The sequence below is a fragment of the Danio rerio genome, chromosome 3, assembly GCF_049306965.1.
Source record: "Danio rerio strain Tuebingen ecotype United States chromosome 3, GRCz12tu, whole genome shotgun sequence".
Taxonomy (NCBI): Eukaryota; Metazoa; Chordata; class Actinopteri; order Cypriniformes; family Danionidae; genus Danio; species Danio rerio.
The window spans coordinates 33,424,592-33,442,851 of NC_133178.1; the positions used below are offsets into that span (position 1 = coordinate 33,424,592).

General features: G+C 35.8%; 1 protein-coding gene across 1 annotated transcript in view; it reads right to left on the minus strand.

Annotated features, from left to right (window-relative positions):
* The window catches only part of septin9a (septin 9a), a 132,765-nt gene extending 115,017 nt beyond the window's left edge, over positions 1-17,748 (minus strand). Inside the window, exons 1-2 of the mRNA NM_001423665.1 lie at positions 17,493-17,748; positions 4,504-4,581 (exon numbers count right to left, since the gene is read on the minus strand). Of these exons, the coding sequence (NP_001410594.1) occupies positions 4,504-4,581; positions 17,493-17,517 (103 nt within the window). The 5' untranslated portion in view covers positions 17,518-17,748. The remainder of the gene's footprint in view (positions 1-4,503; positions 4,582-17,492) is intronic.
* Between the last annotated feature and the right edge of the window lie 512 nt (positions 17,749-18,260).

The following is an 18,260-nucleotide window of genomic DNA, read 5'->3' on the forward strand; positions in this document are numbered from 1 at the left end:
ATAAAAAAAAAATGTTTAGCTTTAATTACCTTCTGAATCTTACACACACAGTCACACACACAAAAATATTTTCAGCTTTTTGCAGTGATTCAGACTGTGACGCTGTTTAGTCTAACGTAAGGCAGGATGTTCTCTCTAACCAACAACATGTCATGGTTGTTTAGTGCATAACAAAGATAGACCATGTTGACATTTTACACAGAACATTATACAGTGAGGGAAAAAATGAGCATTTCACACTTTTGAAATGTGGAAGGAATGACAGCATTATTAACAATAGCTAAATTAAAATAACAACATGTTTATTTATAATTTTACAGTAATACTCATCCCTCTTCTCTTAAAAAGCCTCTCTTTTTGTTGTTTTTTGCAAGGCTGACACATACGCATGCAGAGGAGTTAAAAAAAAAAGACATGAACACGTCTGTAACCACACAAAACCTGACACGCACAGTTTGGGGAAATTTTATGTAAGATCAAAACTGAGGTTTAAATGAATATAAGAGGGCTTGGACAGCACACAAACAAACATTCGTTTTAATTAGCATTCTTTATCCCTTGTGCGTCATTCATGAGCATGTGTTTATGTGTTTGTTTTGTTTGTGAAGTTTGTCAGGCAGATCACTGGATCTTCAACCAGCGCCCATATGCAGACGTGCTGACATTGCAAAAGCCGCCTGCGCTTCCCGCTGCGAGAGGATGCTTCAGTGGTGAGATATTGCAAACAAACACACATATGCTTCAGTAGGTGTGTACACTCACACAACCACATATGTGCAAATGCACACACATCCACAGATACAATACATCGGAAGTCATCCATTGTGAAAGAAGGCTTCCAGAAACAGACGCAAAACAACTGCGCTGCTCTTTGTGGTTGCTTTCTTACTTAACATATATATAACTTTTCTGCAGAGAAAAACCACCCAAGCAGACAGGTGCTGAAACCGCTACCCTCACTGACAAAAACACATAGCTAAAACTAAACCACTTTACAAAAACAGTGGATTAGTATAATAAATATTTTTTAAAAACGGAAATGATTCTTACACTGTAAAACCCAACAGTCCGCTTGAAATCAAATGAAATGAGTGTAGTTAACTCAAAAATTACTGAAAGTTAATTTGAAGAGTTTGAATAGTTTGAAGAGTTTTGCACTCAGTGTTGAAGATAATGAGTTATTTAAATACCTTATCACTTCAACTTAAATGTAGTAAGTTCACAGTACTTATATAGATTAGTTTTTAAACTCAAATGTTTTGTTGCAATCGGTTTCCTCAAATGGTTTGAGTTGTTTTAACTTAATTTGGTTTTACAGTACTCCGTTGGTTTGAGTTCTCTTTATTTATTGGGTTTTACTGTGCTCAAATTGCTTCGTTTACTCCAATGGATTAAGTTCACAGTACTCATTTGGATTAGTTTTTGAACTTAAATGATTTGTTGCAATCAGTTTCCTCAAATGGTTTGAGTTACCCAAACTTGTGTGTTACAGTGTACAGTACATACATGAAAGTTAACAACTGCTCAGAGAAACTTGTAATCACATCATCATGATTTTCTGACAAGATTATGTTTGCTTTATGAAAATATATTTGAACGAAAACATTAATTATTTTATATTAAGCATTAAGGTAAATGCCAGAGTCAACATGGAGCTTATGGTCAAGTTGAACCAAAATTTATTTTCTTAACTGCTCTGAATTTAAAACAGTTGTATTACGAAGTCTACAAAATAATTTAAACATCTAAAAACATGAAGGCATTGTTATTTAAGCATTAATAAAAAATGCTCTAAGTGACAAAGTGTTTTTTTTTTTTACAAATGCCAAGCATAAATGTGGGTGATGAGTGTCAAATGCCTTGCGAGTCTTGACAGCTATCCATTTACTGTAGTTTATCTCCAAGCACTTTGTGAACAGCTGTGTTGGAAAGTTACAATCAACGTCAATCGTAATTCTTAGCCTATGAGCAATGAAGCACACTATTCAACCAATGCATCCAAATATACTTTAATGCGTGTGCCTTCTGTTCAGAAATAAAACTAAATTAAAAGCTATTATTGTTGTTGTTGTTATTATGGGTGACGCGGTGGTGCAGTGGGTAGCACGATCGCCTCACAGCAAGAAGGTCGCTTGTTTAAGCCCCGGCTGGTTCAGTTGGCATTTCTGTGTGGAGTATGCATGTTCTCTCTGTTGGCATGGGTAAATTGGCCGTAGTATATGTATGTGATGAGTGTGAATGGGTCTTTCCCAGTGATGGGTTGCGGCTGGAAGGGCATTCGCTGCGTAAAACGTATGCTGGATAAGTTGGTGGTTTATTCCACTGTAATGACCCCAGATAAATAAAGGGACTAAGCCGAAAAGAAAATGAATGAATGAATGAATTATTATTATTATTATTATTATTATTATTATTATTATTTATAATACTGCTGCTACTACTATTACTACTAGTAGTAAAATAAATATTAAAGCTGTATATAGTTTTTTAAATAATACTGCTGTATAGTATTAATAGTACTAACATACTAACATCAGCAATCATGAACAGCTTGGCTTTAAAATGTCTGGAAGTTTTTTTTTTCTCGAAATTTCAATGGCTTTGATTATTTCCAATCTAAGCTATATTTATCCTTGTTGAAAAACCTGTATCTAACCTACCTAACCTGGATCTTTTTACTTATTTATGCATAACCTGCCCAGGATGGCATTTGTCTAATTAGGTTACTTCTGTAAAGTTTGACTGGACACACAACTTTGACATCATCATCCACAACAGAAGACCCTCCTCCATAAAACATCTGAGAGTATACATTTCAGTATACACCATGCATTTTAGGGTACATTTTATTTTGATGGCCCCCTTTAGACTTTCTGTTGACTGTAAACAATTACAGGTCAATTAACTTAAGTATTGGTGTATGGTGAGGTTATGTTATTGTTTAGTGGAATCAGTTGAAAAAGTTTTAAGGTATGTATAGTCAGAAGATTTTCTGTTGTGAAGCATCACAATAAAAAGTGTTTGCAAATATTAAGTTCTATATAAAAAAATTACTCTGTAAAACTATCTATTAAGTAACTAACAGTCAACAAAATGTCTAAAGATCACTGTAAAAAATGCTCCAAACAACTTCTTTATGTTGTCCCAACACAAATCGATTTAGTTATCTTTTTGCAATTACTGTAAGTGAACTGAACATAAAACAAGTAAGTTGTCCCAAAAAACCTTAAGAACTGTTTTATTTCAACTCATTTTAAATAAAAAGTTTAAACAAGGAATGTACATGACGGTTTTACTATATATTATTATTTGTACTTAAAGGGACAGTTCATCTGAAATTTCTGTCATTTACTCACCGTCCACTTGTTTCAAACATGTAAACAACATGTTTATGTGACAACGACATAGCTACAAACAGATTTTTTTGTCATGATTTTTGAAAAAGTTTCACATCTACACAACATCTTTATTATGATCCGCGTTATACAATTTCTGCAAAAACATCCAAAAACGTTGTATTACGTACAATATGTTAAGCCTGTGTTCTGTTGATTTGTCCTACCTTGTCAGATTGTCCTGTTCAAAAAGTAGGAAGCACATTTTGACAACGCAATATGCTATGCATCAGATTTTGCTACCAGTGTAAATTTGAATGTGGAGTAGTGTGATATGAAGCTTAAATACTGCCCTAACACCTAATCCCTAACTTCAACCTCAAAACCATTCAAACACAGTGTGCGTAGCATAATCTGATGGGTTCGATGAAATGTCAGGACACCTTTATTTGCTAATGTCATCTTTTTAGTAAACAGTACCTGTAGGAATGTGCCATTGGTGGCTTGGTGCTGGTTTCTATGTATAATTTGACATGTGTAAAAAATATGCTTTGGTTGTAATGTGAAGAAAATCCACACATTGCTAATGAGAAATCCACATTGTTAGGAAACACCTGACCAGCAACACTACCAAGAGCTCTACAATTGTTTGTGCTTGTCTTTAAATGACATTTTCCTAAACAATTACCAACACATGCATATGACGTTATCATTCTCACAGACTTTCATTTTCTGCTGTTTAAATGGACACAATAACAGTGGTGCTTTCAAAAAACATCTACTTTAAAACCCGTTTTCAAATTTCAAATGCATTTTCAGTCGTAAAATTTACATTATCATAAAAACAAACAGGAAAAACACATAAAAAGTGTCCAGATTATGGCTGAAAATTTCATTAAATGTGCCCCTTAGTCTTTTTCCTCTAGAAGTGAATGTTTTAAATGCTAGCCATTGACTTCTATAATATTTTGTTTCCTACTATGGATGTCACTGGCTGCTGGTTTCCACCATTCTTTAAAAGATCTTAAGGTTAAAATGTCATTTTTAGGTGAACTATCCCCTTAATACAGTTTTTTTCCTCTCCTGTCCAAGAACCTAACAGATCAGACCATTTAAGTTAAACCACAGATCTACAGTATAGCTCAATAGCATTAGCAATAGCACTTACCGGCACCACTAGCAGTAGGACTTGTTGGTTCTCCTCTCTCCGGCCTCCGCAGCCTGCCGCTGGTAGACCTTGCGATGCCTGTCAGCACAGAAGACATAATAGAAACACGATTGAAAATGATCTGCTTAGAAGGATGGATACAGAGGAACATTCAAAGGACACAGCGTCCAGAAGAAAAAAAAACCGAGCAGAGGAAAGCAGATGTGCTGGGAATCAACATCAGAGCCATTAAGCTCTACCCACTCAATTATGGACTGCATGTGTGTGTAAAATCAAGTCAGATGGGACACAAACAGGGACAGATCAAACACTGCTGTTTTGTTTTGTTTTTTCAGATGTGTGCTGGTACTAAAAGACTCAAGATCACCTAAGGGAGTTGATGGAACAGACGATGTACAAGAAATTATGATTCAGTTTGGGGTTTAGGTGAGTGATTGTTTGTGACTTGTGAGAGACATACAGAGATGACTGTAAAGGTCAAAGTTAAGGCCAACCAAAGTCCCCTGTTTGCATGGGCTTGGATGGAAATGAGGTTATAGTGTGTGCTGCTATGAGAGCAGTGCTACAGGAAAATGTGATAATAAATGAGAAAAACAACAACCAAATATGGAAAGCTTGGGGGAAAATCTCAATGATGTTTAACCTAAAATAAAAAATACAAGTATAAAAATTATATTTAGAACCATTTTTAAACATATTTTTATGAAATGTAAGTACATTTTACTTTAGAAATTTCATAATGAAATATACAGTATACACATATGTTATTTTTTTGTAATGCTAACTTTTGTTTATGCTAACTGTAAAAAAAATTATTAAATAATTTTAATGATAATAATTTTAACGTATTAATAAATTACATTTAAATCAATTTAAAACAATTATGTAACATATACAGTAAACACTCACAGGCCACTTTATTAGGTACACATTACTAGTACCAGGTTGGACCCCCTTTCCACCCAGAACTGCCTTAATCCTTAAGGTACTAAAATTGTTCCTCAGAGATTTTGGTCCATATTGACATGATAGCAGAAGATTTGTCGGCTGCACACCCATGATGTGAATCTCCCATTCCACCACATCCTAAAGGTGATCTATTGGATTGAACTCTGGTGACTGTGGAGGCCATTTGAGTAAAGTGAACTGATTGTCATGTTCAGGAAACTGAGATGATTCACGCTTTATGACATGGCACGTTATCCTGCTGGAAGTAGCCATCAGAAGATGGATATGGTCAGCAATAATACTCAGGTAGGCTGTGGCGTTAACATGATGCTCAAAATCGGGACTCGTCAAACCAGGCAATGTTTTTCCAATCTTCTATTGTCCAATTTTGGAGAGACTGAGCGAATTTGTAGCCTTAATTTCCTGTTCTTAGCTGACAGGAAGGGCACCCGGTGTGGTCTTCTGCTGCTTTAGCCCATCCAACTCAAGATTGGACGTGTTGTGAGTTTAGAGAAGCTCTTCTGCATACCTCTGTTTAACGAGCGGTTATTTGAGTTACTGTTGCCTTTCTATCAGCTGGGACCAGTCTGGCCATTCTCCTCTGACCTCTGGCATCAACAAGGCAGAGTTGCGCCCACAGAACTGCCGTTCATTGGATATTTTCTCTTTTTCGACCCATTCTCTGTAAATCCTAGAGATGGTGAAAATCCCAGTAGATCAGCTGTTTCTAAAATACTCAGACCAGCCCGTCTGGCATTGACAACCATGCTACGTCCAGTCACTTAAATCACCTCTTTTTCCCATTCTGATGCTCGGTTTACTGCCATGTGATTGGCTGATTAGAAAATTGCATAAACGAGCACATGGACAGGTGTACCTAATAAAGTGGCCAGTGAGCGTATACTTTACATAATGTATATTAAAGTAATAAATCATTTTTTTCAGTTTTTATAATCTTTTTATGTGCACATTGCTTCAAACAGTTCTCCTTACAACTTTTGGTTCTAAATGTCTGCTGAATGTGTACATGTCAAATACATAAAAATGAATTTTCAGATGTAGTGAAATTAAATAATTTTTTTGCAGAACTAGGCTATTCTCATAAAAATCATTCAAAACAGACATAAAAATAAGCAACTGAACATTTCCAAGAAATGTTACATAACAATTTAACATTTAAAATTTGATTTAATGATAACACATTTAAAAAAAAAAAAAAAGTTTAAGATGAAACAAAAGTAAAAACATAAACAATCACCGATTTTTAACTAGTAATTAGTTTTGAAGCATCCGGCTTGTTTCCTCTGCATCAGTCTCCAAGAAATGCATCACTATCAATGCACATTCTTTTAGGTCAGATTTTTATGCTGATAGGTCTACAGAGCGACAAAGAAACAGCGAAGACGTGCTAAAGTGTGTATTTCCTGCCTAACATAGGAAACAATGAAACAGCTCTACTCTAGTTTCACATTTCACAGCAGGTGACAAGGCATTAATTTGTTTCCATTCAGATGTGCAGGTTAATTCATCATTTCTGGCAAATCTTTTGCCAGATATTCTTTCCTGAAACTCAGTGCTGAGTCAGTTTTATATTCATGCTGATAAATCAGACTCTTGAATGTTCTGGCACCAATAAAACATCAACAGGCATGTCTGATAAGGTCTGATATCTAAGGCAGCCTCACAAAATCTGTTGACACTTGTTAGCGGCAGATTTAACAAAATCCCTCTACAATGAATGTAGCAATGGAAGCCATTAGCTCTTATAACGCAACACTTCTCAAGCAAAACCAAAAAAGATTACAAAATAGGCCATTTGAAATAGCATTTCCCTCATTCCACCACTATGTTGTTAGTTATGACTAGACAAAGCCACAGTAAACATTACGTGCTTTGGTCAACCACGGATTTAGACCATCTAAGCTTTCCCCAGCTGTTCTTTTGCATATTAAACTCCCGCTTCGATGCTGTAGTTAATTAATGATAATCCGTTAACTTGTTTTTTCACATTCAACAACAAAAATAACCGACGGTTTATCCTGCCAAGCCCCATGACACTCTATTCGGCAAGTCTAAAGATAATAGTGTTGAAACGCAATAGGATATGAGCTAAATTGAAGGAAATAATCGCACAATGTAGATAAAACGTCTGAGTGACAGAAATAATGTTCCAGAAACACAATGTATATCATGTGACGCCGTCCATGTTCAATTAAAAAGTGCCTTTAGGTTCAAACATGACGCACGGTGACTGACAAGCTGACAAAGTGGATCTGTGTGTTATATGAAGTGGCTGAAAATGCCCTCAGTTTTATTGACGCTACAGAGATAAGCAAGGGTGAGATCATTCAAGCTGTTTTCTGTGTAAATATGAGGGGTCCCGGTGCATAACATTGGGACATGACCGAACAGGCCAGCATTGCTCAAATGTTGGTTGCATCGCATGTACTGTGGTCTACCGCCGTCAAGTTTTATTTTTATAAAAGCATAACTGAGTTTAACCATTTACTTTGCTACAGCAATGACTGTGATTACGATTGACTGATGAGCATTTAAAAGGAATAGTTCACCCAAAAAATAACAATTCTGTCATCATTTACTCATCCTTTAGTTGTTCCATACCTCTTTGAGTTGAAGTTCTGTTGAACACAAAAAGAAGATACTTTAAAGAATGCTGGAAAATGTAAACACTGACTTCGATAGTAGAAAATACAAATACTATGGAAGTCAACGGTTACAGGTTTCCAGTATTCTTTAAAATGTCTGCTGCTGGTTTGAATAAGTAAATGATGGAAGAACTTTCATTTTTGGGTGAACAGTCCCTATAAGGTGTAAAATGTATTGTTTAATTTGATCATTGTTAAGCTGTTTAAACAATAAAGTTTTGTTCTTAAACATACTTGAGATTCATAATATTAGATATTGCATAATATATGCAGGGCTTTTGTCAATATTTGCATAAAAGTGTCAAATAAACCAAAAAATTATATATATATCAGGGCTGTGAAGTGTTGTGATCAACTTAATGTGTTGCAATGGAAACATTAAAGTGTTGTTTTAAATTAGTCACATTAATAATACAAAACTCCCACAGGTGGTCAGCGGTTAGTCGTTTCTAGTTTGGTCTTAACACTTGTCATTCAGTGAGGTAATATCATTTGACTCAAATAAATATTTAGTATCTGTTTGTTTTTATTTACTTTATGGGTAAGCAGATATGTATCCTTTAGTAGTTGTTTAACCTATGGGGATTTTTAAGGATTTTCTCGCTTTTTTTGCATGCCTTTGACCCACTTAATATTTAATTAAATATACTCTGTAATATCATTTTAATTAATCTTTCAAGAGTTCACACTTTTGCAATTGCTTGATATAATTTGCAGGTTTGGCATGCTGTCCCGGGAAAGAACCATACTTGAGCCCAGGGCTCCCACCTGGTCATGTAGCATGACAGGGGGTTTTAGATCAGGTAGGTCTCGAGAGCTCCCCCTGGTAATGGAGGAAAGGGGGAGATGGGGTGGATGTTTTTTATTTTTGTTTTCAAAAACAAAGTAAAGGAATGTGTGATGAATGGGTTTATTTATTGGAGGCTCGAATTCATCTGATTGGTTTAGCAATGGTTATTGATGCAAGACCAGTTGCAAACAATCATATTACATGCTCCTCTCAAAATTAGTTTGTAAAACTTCATTTTGATAAAATCCACTTTGTTGGAGCCATACGTTCTATAATGGCATTTGGTCACTAGGTGTCAGTACGATATTACATAACTGTGGCTTCACAGCATTGAGAAAGAGCGTTGGTAGGAAGCACATAGGCTGCGTCCAAAACTGTATACTACCATACTACTGAGTATGCTAAAATCAGTATGCGATCTGAGTAGTATGTTTATAGAATTCGAAAATCAGTATGCAAGAAGTACCTGGATGACTTAATACTTTCGGCGAGATTCTAAACTGCGCATCCCATGCACCCTGTGCTATCCTATGATGCACCATGAGAATATTCATGAATGGGAGTGAAGCGACCCAACTGACGCAGGTAGGTCACGTGATAATGATAAAATGGCGGATGTAGTACGTTCGAATTCCATTTATACTATTCACATTCATACTGTATAGAATGTACATTTCTAATGGTCGAGTAGTACGTTTAAATTTAAATACAGTATACCTACTGAGTAGTAGGTGTTTCCCACACAGCCACAGTTTTTGCGTGTACTACAGCAAAAGATGCATACAAATGATTGCATCTAGTTGATTGGAAAAATAAAGACTTTTTATTTACATCTATTTTGCCTACAGACACTAACTGTTACGCGTACAAAAACTTGCTTATTTTACCACCGATAGTGGCAATTGGAAAGCCATTACACTTTTTAAACAAAAACATGTTTACTTTGTACTTCAAAATACATGAAAAAGTGTACAAAAAACAAATGTTTCTTGGCGCAAAGAATATTACAATGAAGTAAAGAGCATTTTTCTAGAGCACTTAAAAAAAATTGTAAAATAGAAAGTTTCCACAATCGTTAAAGATTTAGCATCAGTGCTACAAAAGAACCGTTATTTTTAAGTGTTCTCACTGTATATAACAAAACCTTTTTTTTTTTTTTAGAAACAAAACCTTTATTTATGTCTATGCACAACTCAAAAATAAACAAATATGACGCATCACAATGTATTAAGTAGGGACATTTTTTATTTTATTTTTGCCATTGCCACTCATAATGTTGTTTAAATTTACATGCATAAGGTTTATATAGAAATGTAAGTTGCTTGCCCTTTATTGGTGTCACACATGTGCATTGGTTGAAACATTTTTACATTGTAAACTGAGTTCTTATTCATTTTGCTGTAAAAAAAAATACAATAAAAGGGTCATTGTAATTGTATTTTTAAATAAAACTGATTTCTAGTGAATGTGATTTCTAGTGAATGTTATAATTTTTATAAACTGTAATATATTATTGAAGGGACACAGCTGGAGAGCCACATATTTTTGATCAAAGAGCCACATGTGGCTCCTGAGCCATAGGTTCCCTACTTCTGGCCTATTGGTTAAGTGCATAGACATGTAGCACCCAGGTGCTCGCGGGGACCCGAGTTTGAGTACCAGCTTGAGTTCCAATGCCAGTCCTTCCCCTCTCTCTGCGCCCAATGCTTTCTTGTCTGTCCTCCACTATCTTATCCTAATAAAAGGTGAAAACCCTCTACAAAAAATAAAAAATAACAGGCTCTATTATGAGTAATTACACTGACTTAAAAGAAACATAAAATGTCTGGAAACAGACATGCTATGAAACACAGTTTGTTTGAAATATCCATTTTAAAAGTGTATAGTAAATACAGTGTGAGCAGCTTAGCGCAGAATAAACAGTGTCTTGTTGAGTGAGACACTTGTGTAATGTTTAATCTGAGTTTAATCTGAAGTGTGTCTTTACTGTCTTAAAATCATTTGTTCATCCCACAGCTACTGTTAAAAGCAAACTAGAGGTTTATTCTACTTAAAAATGTAAACACTGTGTATCTGTGGCCCTATCAAAACATCTGGTTATCCCAATTGTGTGAGGTTTGAGTGGGACTCTGCGTTAAGCTGACCAATGGCAGACAGGGGGAGTGTTTAAAAAAAGAAATTAAACAATCATTATTCTAGCATTATGTTGCCAATTTAACTACTATAGTGCCATTAAACACTTTAGCAGCTTTTTGGACAAACCTGTTCCCTGAGGTCTTGCTTGCTCTCTCTGCATCTGCTGTCTAGTAAGCCACAGAGAGGAGCAAGTTTTAATGTCTGAAAGTAACTACTTGTTAAAATACATTATAGTTTTAGTGGGCCCTTTTTTCTATTTATGCCATTGCCTGATGACAGAAACATAAGATTTATCAACCAAAAGTTCAATAAATAAGCTTTCCATTGATGTATACTTTGTTAGAACAGGGCAATACTTGGCCAACATACAACTATTAAATCTGGAATCCGAAGAGTTCATATTTGAAATGCTAAAATTAAAATATTAAGAAAATAACCTGTAAAGCTGTCGAAATTAAGTGCCTAACAATACACATTATTAATAAAAAAATATTTTACATAAAGTAATTTATATTATATTTTAAACTTTAGTTGATGTGTAGTGTAGCTGTGTGAAAATAACATCTCTAAATGTAAGGCGCTCAAGTTCAATGCAAAAGGAGACATTCGCTTTTACAGAGTTAGCTTAGCAAAGCCTACAGCGAACGAAGTTTGTGGACTACAAAAAAATAAATCTGGGCTAGTGAGATCACAAACGCTTTAGGTTAAATGGATTCACCATGCGCACCCACCCCACACAGCAAAGGGGCGTCACCTGAGGCGCTGTAATGTTATAGCAGAGAAAGCAAAAATGGCGTCCAAACATTGCTATTTCCACAGAGCCTGTTTGTGTATTTGGGGTTCTAAAGGACACAACACAAAGAGAGAAGTGCTTACAGTTTAGTTTTAATTATGTTCCAGAGAATTATAACAAATATATATTTAGCATTTGACAAAGGACAGCTTCCAAAATCTCTCAGTTCAGTGCTGGTTTCAACTCCTCAAAGAAGGAGCAGCTCCAACCATAACAGATGAAGCTGTGGATTGTGAATCACAACCTGCAGGTATTTTATTTGTTAAAATTGATCTATGACATGCATAGTGTCTAGTGTTAACAGTATGTTGTAGCAAGGACTCAAACAAGAGTAGCCTACATGCCGTTTGGCACCATTAACCATTTAACTACAAATTCATATTTATCCGTCAAGCCGCTGTAAACACATACAATTATCAGCAGCGCTGCAGCTTCTGTATGTGGCTGTGTTATACAACTCAAATAACAAACTCGCAAAAGATACGTGAACGTTTCATATTACTTACACATGCTTATAACCTGAATATATATATGAAAACACTTGTCAAATGTTATTTTAAAGAGCACACATGAGGTTCAGCTGTTTGTCTTGTTCTGTGTTTAGCTTTATTTGTTGCACGGGGCGTGCAGTAATTAAATTAGGAGACAGGCCGTGAGTACCAACAACTTCCAGCTTTAATCCACAACGTGTTGCCGTATTACAGGTTAACTATCACTAGTAAACTCCTCTACTAGTCGTAAATTAGTGTTGCAAATATTCAGTGCTTAGGTGAATATTACAGCTGTGTCCTCTGTGTCATTTTCTGTCTGATTCAGGCTCAAACTGATCCGGCTAACAGCTTCTCTGACTGACAGTATTCAGTCCGCAAATCACAGCACATTATGTTAGCCGACCAATCAGAGCCTTATGAAAGCAGGCCTTTCGAAGGAACTAGGAATTAACATAATTTTCATGTTAGCCGAGTAACTGTATATAATCAAAGTAAGATATATGAAAAAATAATGTGATTTTCTAAAGTGAAGCATGAGCACACATTGCGTCGCATCTTATAAACACAACCAAGACTTAAAAATACATCAGCCCTTAAATGTCTTCTTGAAACATGATGTTTACTTATTCTTATTCAAATGATCTCTGGAATAAAAATGTAGAATTTTGTATTTTGACTCAACAACAGTATATGTAAGTATGATATAGTAACTTACATATGCTAATTAGTCATTTAGGTGCAATAACACATCACAATAGGCACCTGGAATTGCTCAATTTTGCAAATCAATGCCAGTTGTGTACAAATTTTAACTACAGGATTATATATATATGAATGCAGACATCCGACAACATCACAAATAAATCAATGTATAGGACACGTGCAGTGTTGTGAATGACACCATAATAAGGGAATTTGTTAGCTTGCATGCTAATTCCAGTACTCACAAGGCTGCTGAAGCACCTCAGCTATCTATTTTAATCATACAATATATATGTAACTAATTTGTACTCCTAAGGTGCACTGATGGATGTTATTGTGTGCTAAGTGATGTGTGTGTTACTATATTTTCAATGTCTAAACTTAGTTTTGTAGTTTTAATATAAATTAGAACAAATATAAATTAAAACAGAGACAAATAAACTCAATCAACAACATTTTAAGTGCCTGGGATTATTGGAATATGGCTTTCAAAGCTCTTTACTTTGTAACCAATATCAATATATTCTTCATGAAAAGGGTATGGTGATGCTGGCAGGACATGTGATGATTACAGATTTATCTTTAGCAATGTTAGCCACACACATCCTTTGAGCTAAACTTATGTAATTATTGAGAGATGAACTCGAGTGATTATTAAGTGTCACTCCTTCGTCTGCATTCACAAGCTGACAGTCTTGAGAGTCAAACACTTAATCCGAGAGACACAGAGGAGGTGAGAAAAGTCCAAACCATCTGTCAGTTTCAGTGTCAAGTCAAAATGCTGTCAAAGAAGACATTTTAGCACATGTGAAACGTGTGACGGCACTGAAAATGACTGTGATCAACTGTCCGAGTCAACATGCCTCGAGAGCGGAGAGGAATTTCAAAGTGTTTAATTTCACAGCAGATTTGTGTTGCCGCTGACTCACCTGTCAGCTCCACTGTGATGACAGGGCCGGTCAGGAAAGGGGAGGGAAGCAATGAAGGAAAAGGAGCCAGATACTGATAAAAAAGAAATTACTATAGTGCAGAGTCTCTATTGCCTCAGTAAGCTCTGTTGGGCAACCATCCAAAATAAAGGATTAACAAAGAGATTCATTCATCCGCTCAAAATGATTCACTTCCAGATGAGACGGTGAAGGGAATTTTTTAGCATGCAAAACTCCACATGAGAAGTGCTGCAATGCAGATTTTCGTTTTTTGTAGATAATCTTCACACTTAACAGCGTCCAATACACAAAATGTAGGCAGAATGACTCATAACCTTACACGAATCAGAAGTTCATCCAAGCTTTAAACGGAGTTGACAGTTTGTCATGACTTATAAATTGATTTGCGTGATTTACTATGTGCGAACATGTCTAGCACAGTCTTATTGTGCAAGTGTTTGATTATGTCTTATTGTGAGTTACTGATTTACCTCGGGTGCTCAGGGCGTTGCACGACAAATGTGCACACTTGAAATATACGTAAATCATTGAAACACTTGAAGTGTTTATGACTTTCAAGAGATCTTTTACTCCAAAATGTCCCTTCAGTCATCATTGTTCTCCCTCAAACCTGTACGACTTTTATTCTCTGGTGAACACAAAAGAAGATACTTCTAAGAATGTTGTTGCTGTGTTTTTCCCCCATCCCAAAAATAAGTTCTTTACTGGGATTGATTGTTCTGTGGGGCAACACTTTTTTTTGTTCTGCAGTAAAGTTCTTTAAACTATTCAAATGGGGTGACACGGTAGCTCAGTGGTTTGCACTGTCAACTCACAGCAAGAAGGTTTCTGGTTTGAGCCCTTGCTGTTTTAATTGGCATTTCTGTGTGGAGTCTGCATGTTCTCCCAGTGTTTGCGTGTACTGGGTTGCAACTGGAAGGGCATCCGCTGTTGGATAAGTTGGCGGTTCATTCTGCTGTGGTGACCCCTGATGAATAAAGGAACTAAACCGAAAAGAAAATGAACGAATTGATAAAAGTATTCAAATGTTCTTCACACTATAGAAAAACGTTTTGTCGGAAACCAAAAAACACTATGATAGATCATCACTGTGAACCCCCTCCTTTTTTTTTGGTTCTTCCTGCCATCTTTATTTTTAAGTCTGTAACTTTTACTGACAAAAGCAGTCCTTCAAAATATTCCAAAATATTTAACAAAGGCATACAGGTTTGGAAGAAGGTGAAGGTGAGTCGCCGATGACAGAATGTGCATTTTTGGGTGAAGTCTCCCTTTAAGCACCATGGACCTCGCTGTGGAGGCCAAGGCTGTACTTGAGGGATATTCTCTGAATGAGATCACATATGCTGCGTGCTGCCAGAGAAAGACGAGAAAAAAGGACGGACTGATTACATGATCCAACATGTGTGTGCTAGGAGTTGGGTGTGCTGTGACAATGACTTTGGCAGGCCCGAGGAAACTCTACATTCCTGCCAAATCATTGTGTACACAGAGAGTTCGGCTTATGCGTCTGTCGAGATTACAGGGAAGCAATATGCGGCTGTTCAATGGAAGGCCTCTATGTAGCGCCGCAGGCTCCATTGCACAACCAAAGGGAAACGGTGTAGGGAACATGCATTAAATGTTCCCTCGTGCTACATAATGCACTGCCACTGTAATACAGGTAATCCAATGAAATTGGTGCACAAATTAGTTGCTGCATTCACAATATAAATATTTACACAATTAAAGAACTCTTGAGGTTTTCTTTCCTGAAAAATTACTTCTGAATTTTTTTCAGATTAGAGATTTGGAAATGTTAAACAACCCTGACCAAAATTTTAGTATCAAAATTATTATTTTTATTTGCACGGATGCCATTTTGGGTTCCACTTAAGAGAACCTTTAAGAGAGAACTCAAAAACACTCACTGCTTGTTTAAATGACTTATTTAAAATGAGCGGAAACTAGACAACCCTTGAGTTTTTTTTATTTTTTTTGGAAAACTTAATTTTTTGTGTTTAATACACTTAAATTTGTTATTTTATTCAATTTGTGTTGGGACAACATAAATTAATTGAGTGGAACTCATTTTTAACAGTAAATGCTTCTATATAGAACATTTTTGTCAGTGTTACGAGTAAGGTACACTGTAAAAAAAAAAGTTGTTTTTAGTTGACTCAAATTTCAACCCAAGTACGGCACTTGATACTTGATAGGGTATATGCGGAAATATGTGGAAGTACTAAATTTGTCAGTAATCCGAGTCAAGTGCTTCCGGTGAACTGTATACCATTAGAAAATCAGCGCGTTTAAGGTCTGTTTTCTTCAAAAATCAATGATCTCCACTGGCTGAGTGATATCCGATATAAAGTGGGTCCCAGATTGTGCAAAAAGCACTGCATTAAATTAGTTTTCCCCACCATGTCCAAATATGAACATTTATTTTACCCCAGTACGTTCAATAGAGCTTCTGCGCTAGTCTGCTAATCCTGATGGGTGCGTGCGAATAAACAGCTTTTTGTCTCATTATATCTATTTAACTGATTGTATTTTAATTACTATACAACATTGATGCTGTAAAAGATACCGTATAATATTAAAAAAAAAAGTCATATTAATCTTTCACCAGAGGTTTATCAGTATGGGAAGAAACACTAGCTGTGCATATACCCTATTAACTTTACTTTTACAATTAACTTAAGTTTTACTTGATTAACTCAACTCAAGTTGCAGCAAGTCGTCTCACAATTTTAAGTTGAGTCAACTTTTTCTTTTTTTTCCCTTTTTTTCAGTGTATGAATGTGAAAAACTGAAAATAGGGGTGTGGCTTTATTATTTATTTTTAGTACAACAGAGCTTATACAAAGATTAGCCAACAAGTAGTGCTTATTTCACGCCATAATCATAATAATCATCATAATAATTTCAAACATCATAATAATTTCATTCAAAGATTTGCAAATGTCAGGTTACTGACATTGGGCGAACTGTAAAAAGTGAAACCACAAACTGACACCAGGTTGTAGCTATTGTTGTTTTGTTTTAAAAAAAACAAGTAGACTTTTTAAAGCATACTACATTTCGGCTATAAACAAATAGCGGACATTCCTTTGTATCCTTACAACTCTATTAATCTGAGTCATGCAATAGCAGACTTTAATCGGATTATCTACAAAAACACACACACACACAAACAAAAAGAAAAACATTTTATTAAACCAGGTCGAAAATATCTGACTTACTGTACGCAAAGGCAATGCAAATAAAGCAGAATATCTACAGACTGTAACCTAAAAGAAATTATGGCGGGTCTTTTCCAGTCACTCTTAAGACCTAGGCCAATTTTAAATTATTATAAGGTAATTGCTTGCCGTTTTAATTTAATGAATTCTAACTTGCATGCATATTTTATAAGATACTTCATTTAAAAATAGAGTACAGTACATTTTTGCTTTCACTTTTTAGTGGTTAAATAATGATTAGTGCCATGAGAGCAAATGTCACATCAGAAGTTAAAATGAAATAGGTACTCACCTGAGTACGTTTTCTTCATGTTCATTGATTCCCTTTTCTCCTGAGAATTTCAACTTTAGTCTATAAGGTCCGTGTGGGAGATCTGAACAACATCTGAAATATGATCTATCGGTGAGGAGAAATTCTCTCTGTCGCTCCGTACAGCACATGTACCTATCACGGCCAAAAGCTTTGTGTTTTATTCGAACTTAAACCTACGAGTTCGGCTTGATCTAATCTAATCTAATACTCCCATACACCTCCAGCTTTACCTGTCCACACAGACACACACCTGTGGAAACTCCGCCTATGGATGAAGGTATGACGACACAACTGACTGCGGGAACTGTAGGAGTAAACAAACATGGATGTGACATTTCTGTCAGAGTATTTTCAGCTTCAAGTCACACGTAGCTTAAGTAGCACGTAGTCTAAAGACGTGGTATAGGTGAATTGGATTCGCTAAATTGTTCGTAGTGTATGTGTGCAAAAAAGTGTGGGTGTTTTCCAGTTTTGGGTTGCGGCTGGAAGGGCATCCGCTGCGTAAAAATATGCTGTATAAGTTGGTGATTCATTCCTCTGTGGCGATCACTGAGGATGTTTTATCCATGAGAACAATTTTATATAACGCGGTGCAAAGCATATTCGTCTAGTAGATGAAAGTCAATTAATTTAAATCCACTTACGTTCTAAACATGTAAAGTTTTCTTTGTGTAAATCTCTGTGTAAAACAAGTTAAAATGTCTCCTGCATTTCTAGTTAGATATGCATTTATTTCTGTTATTGATT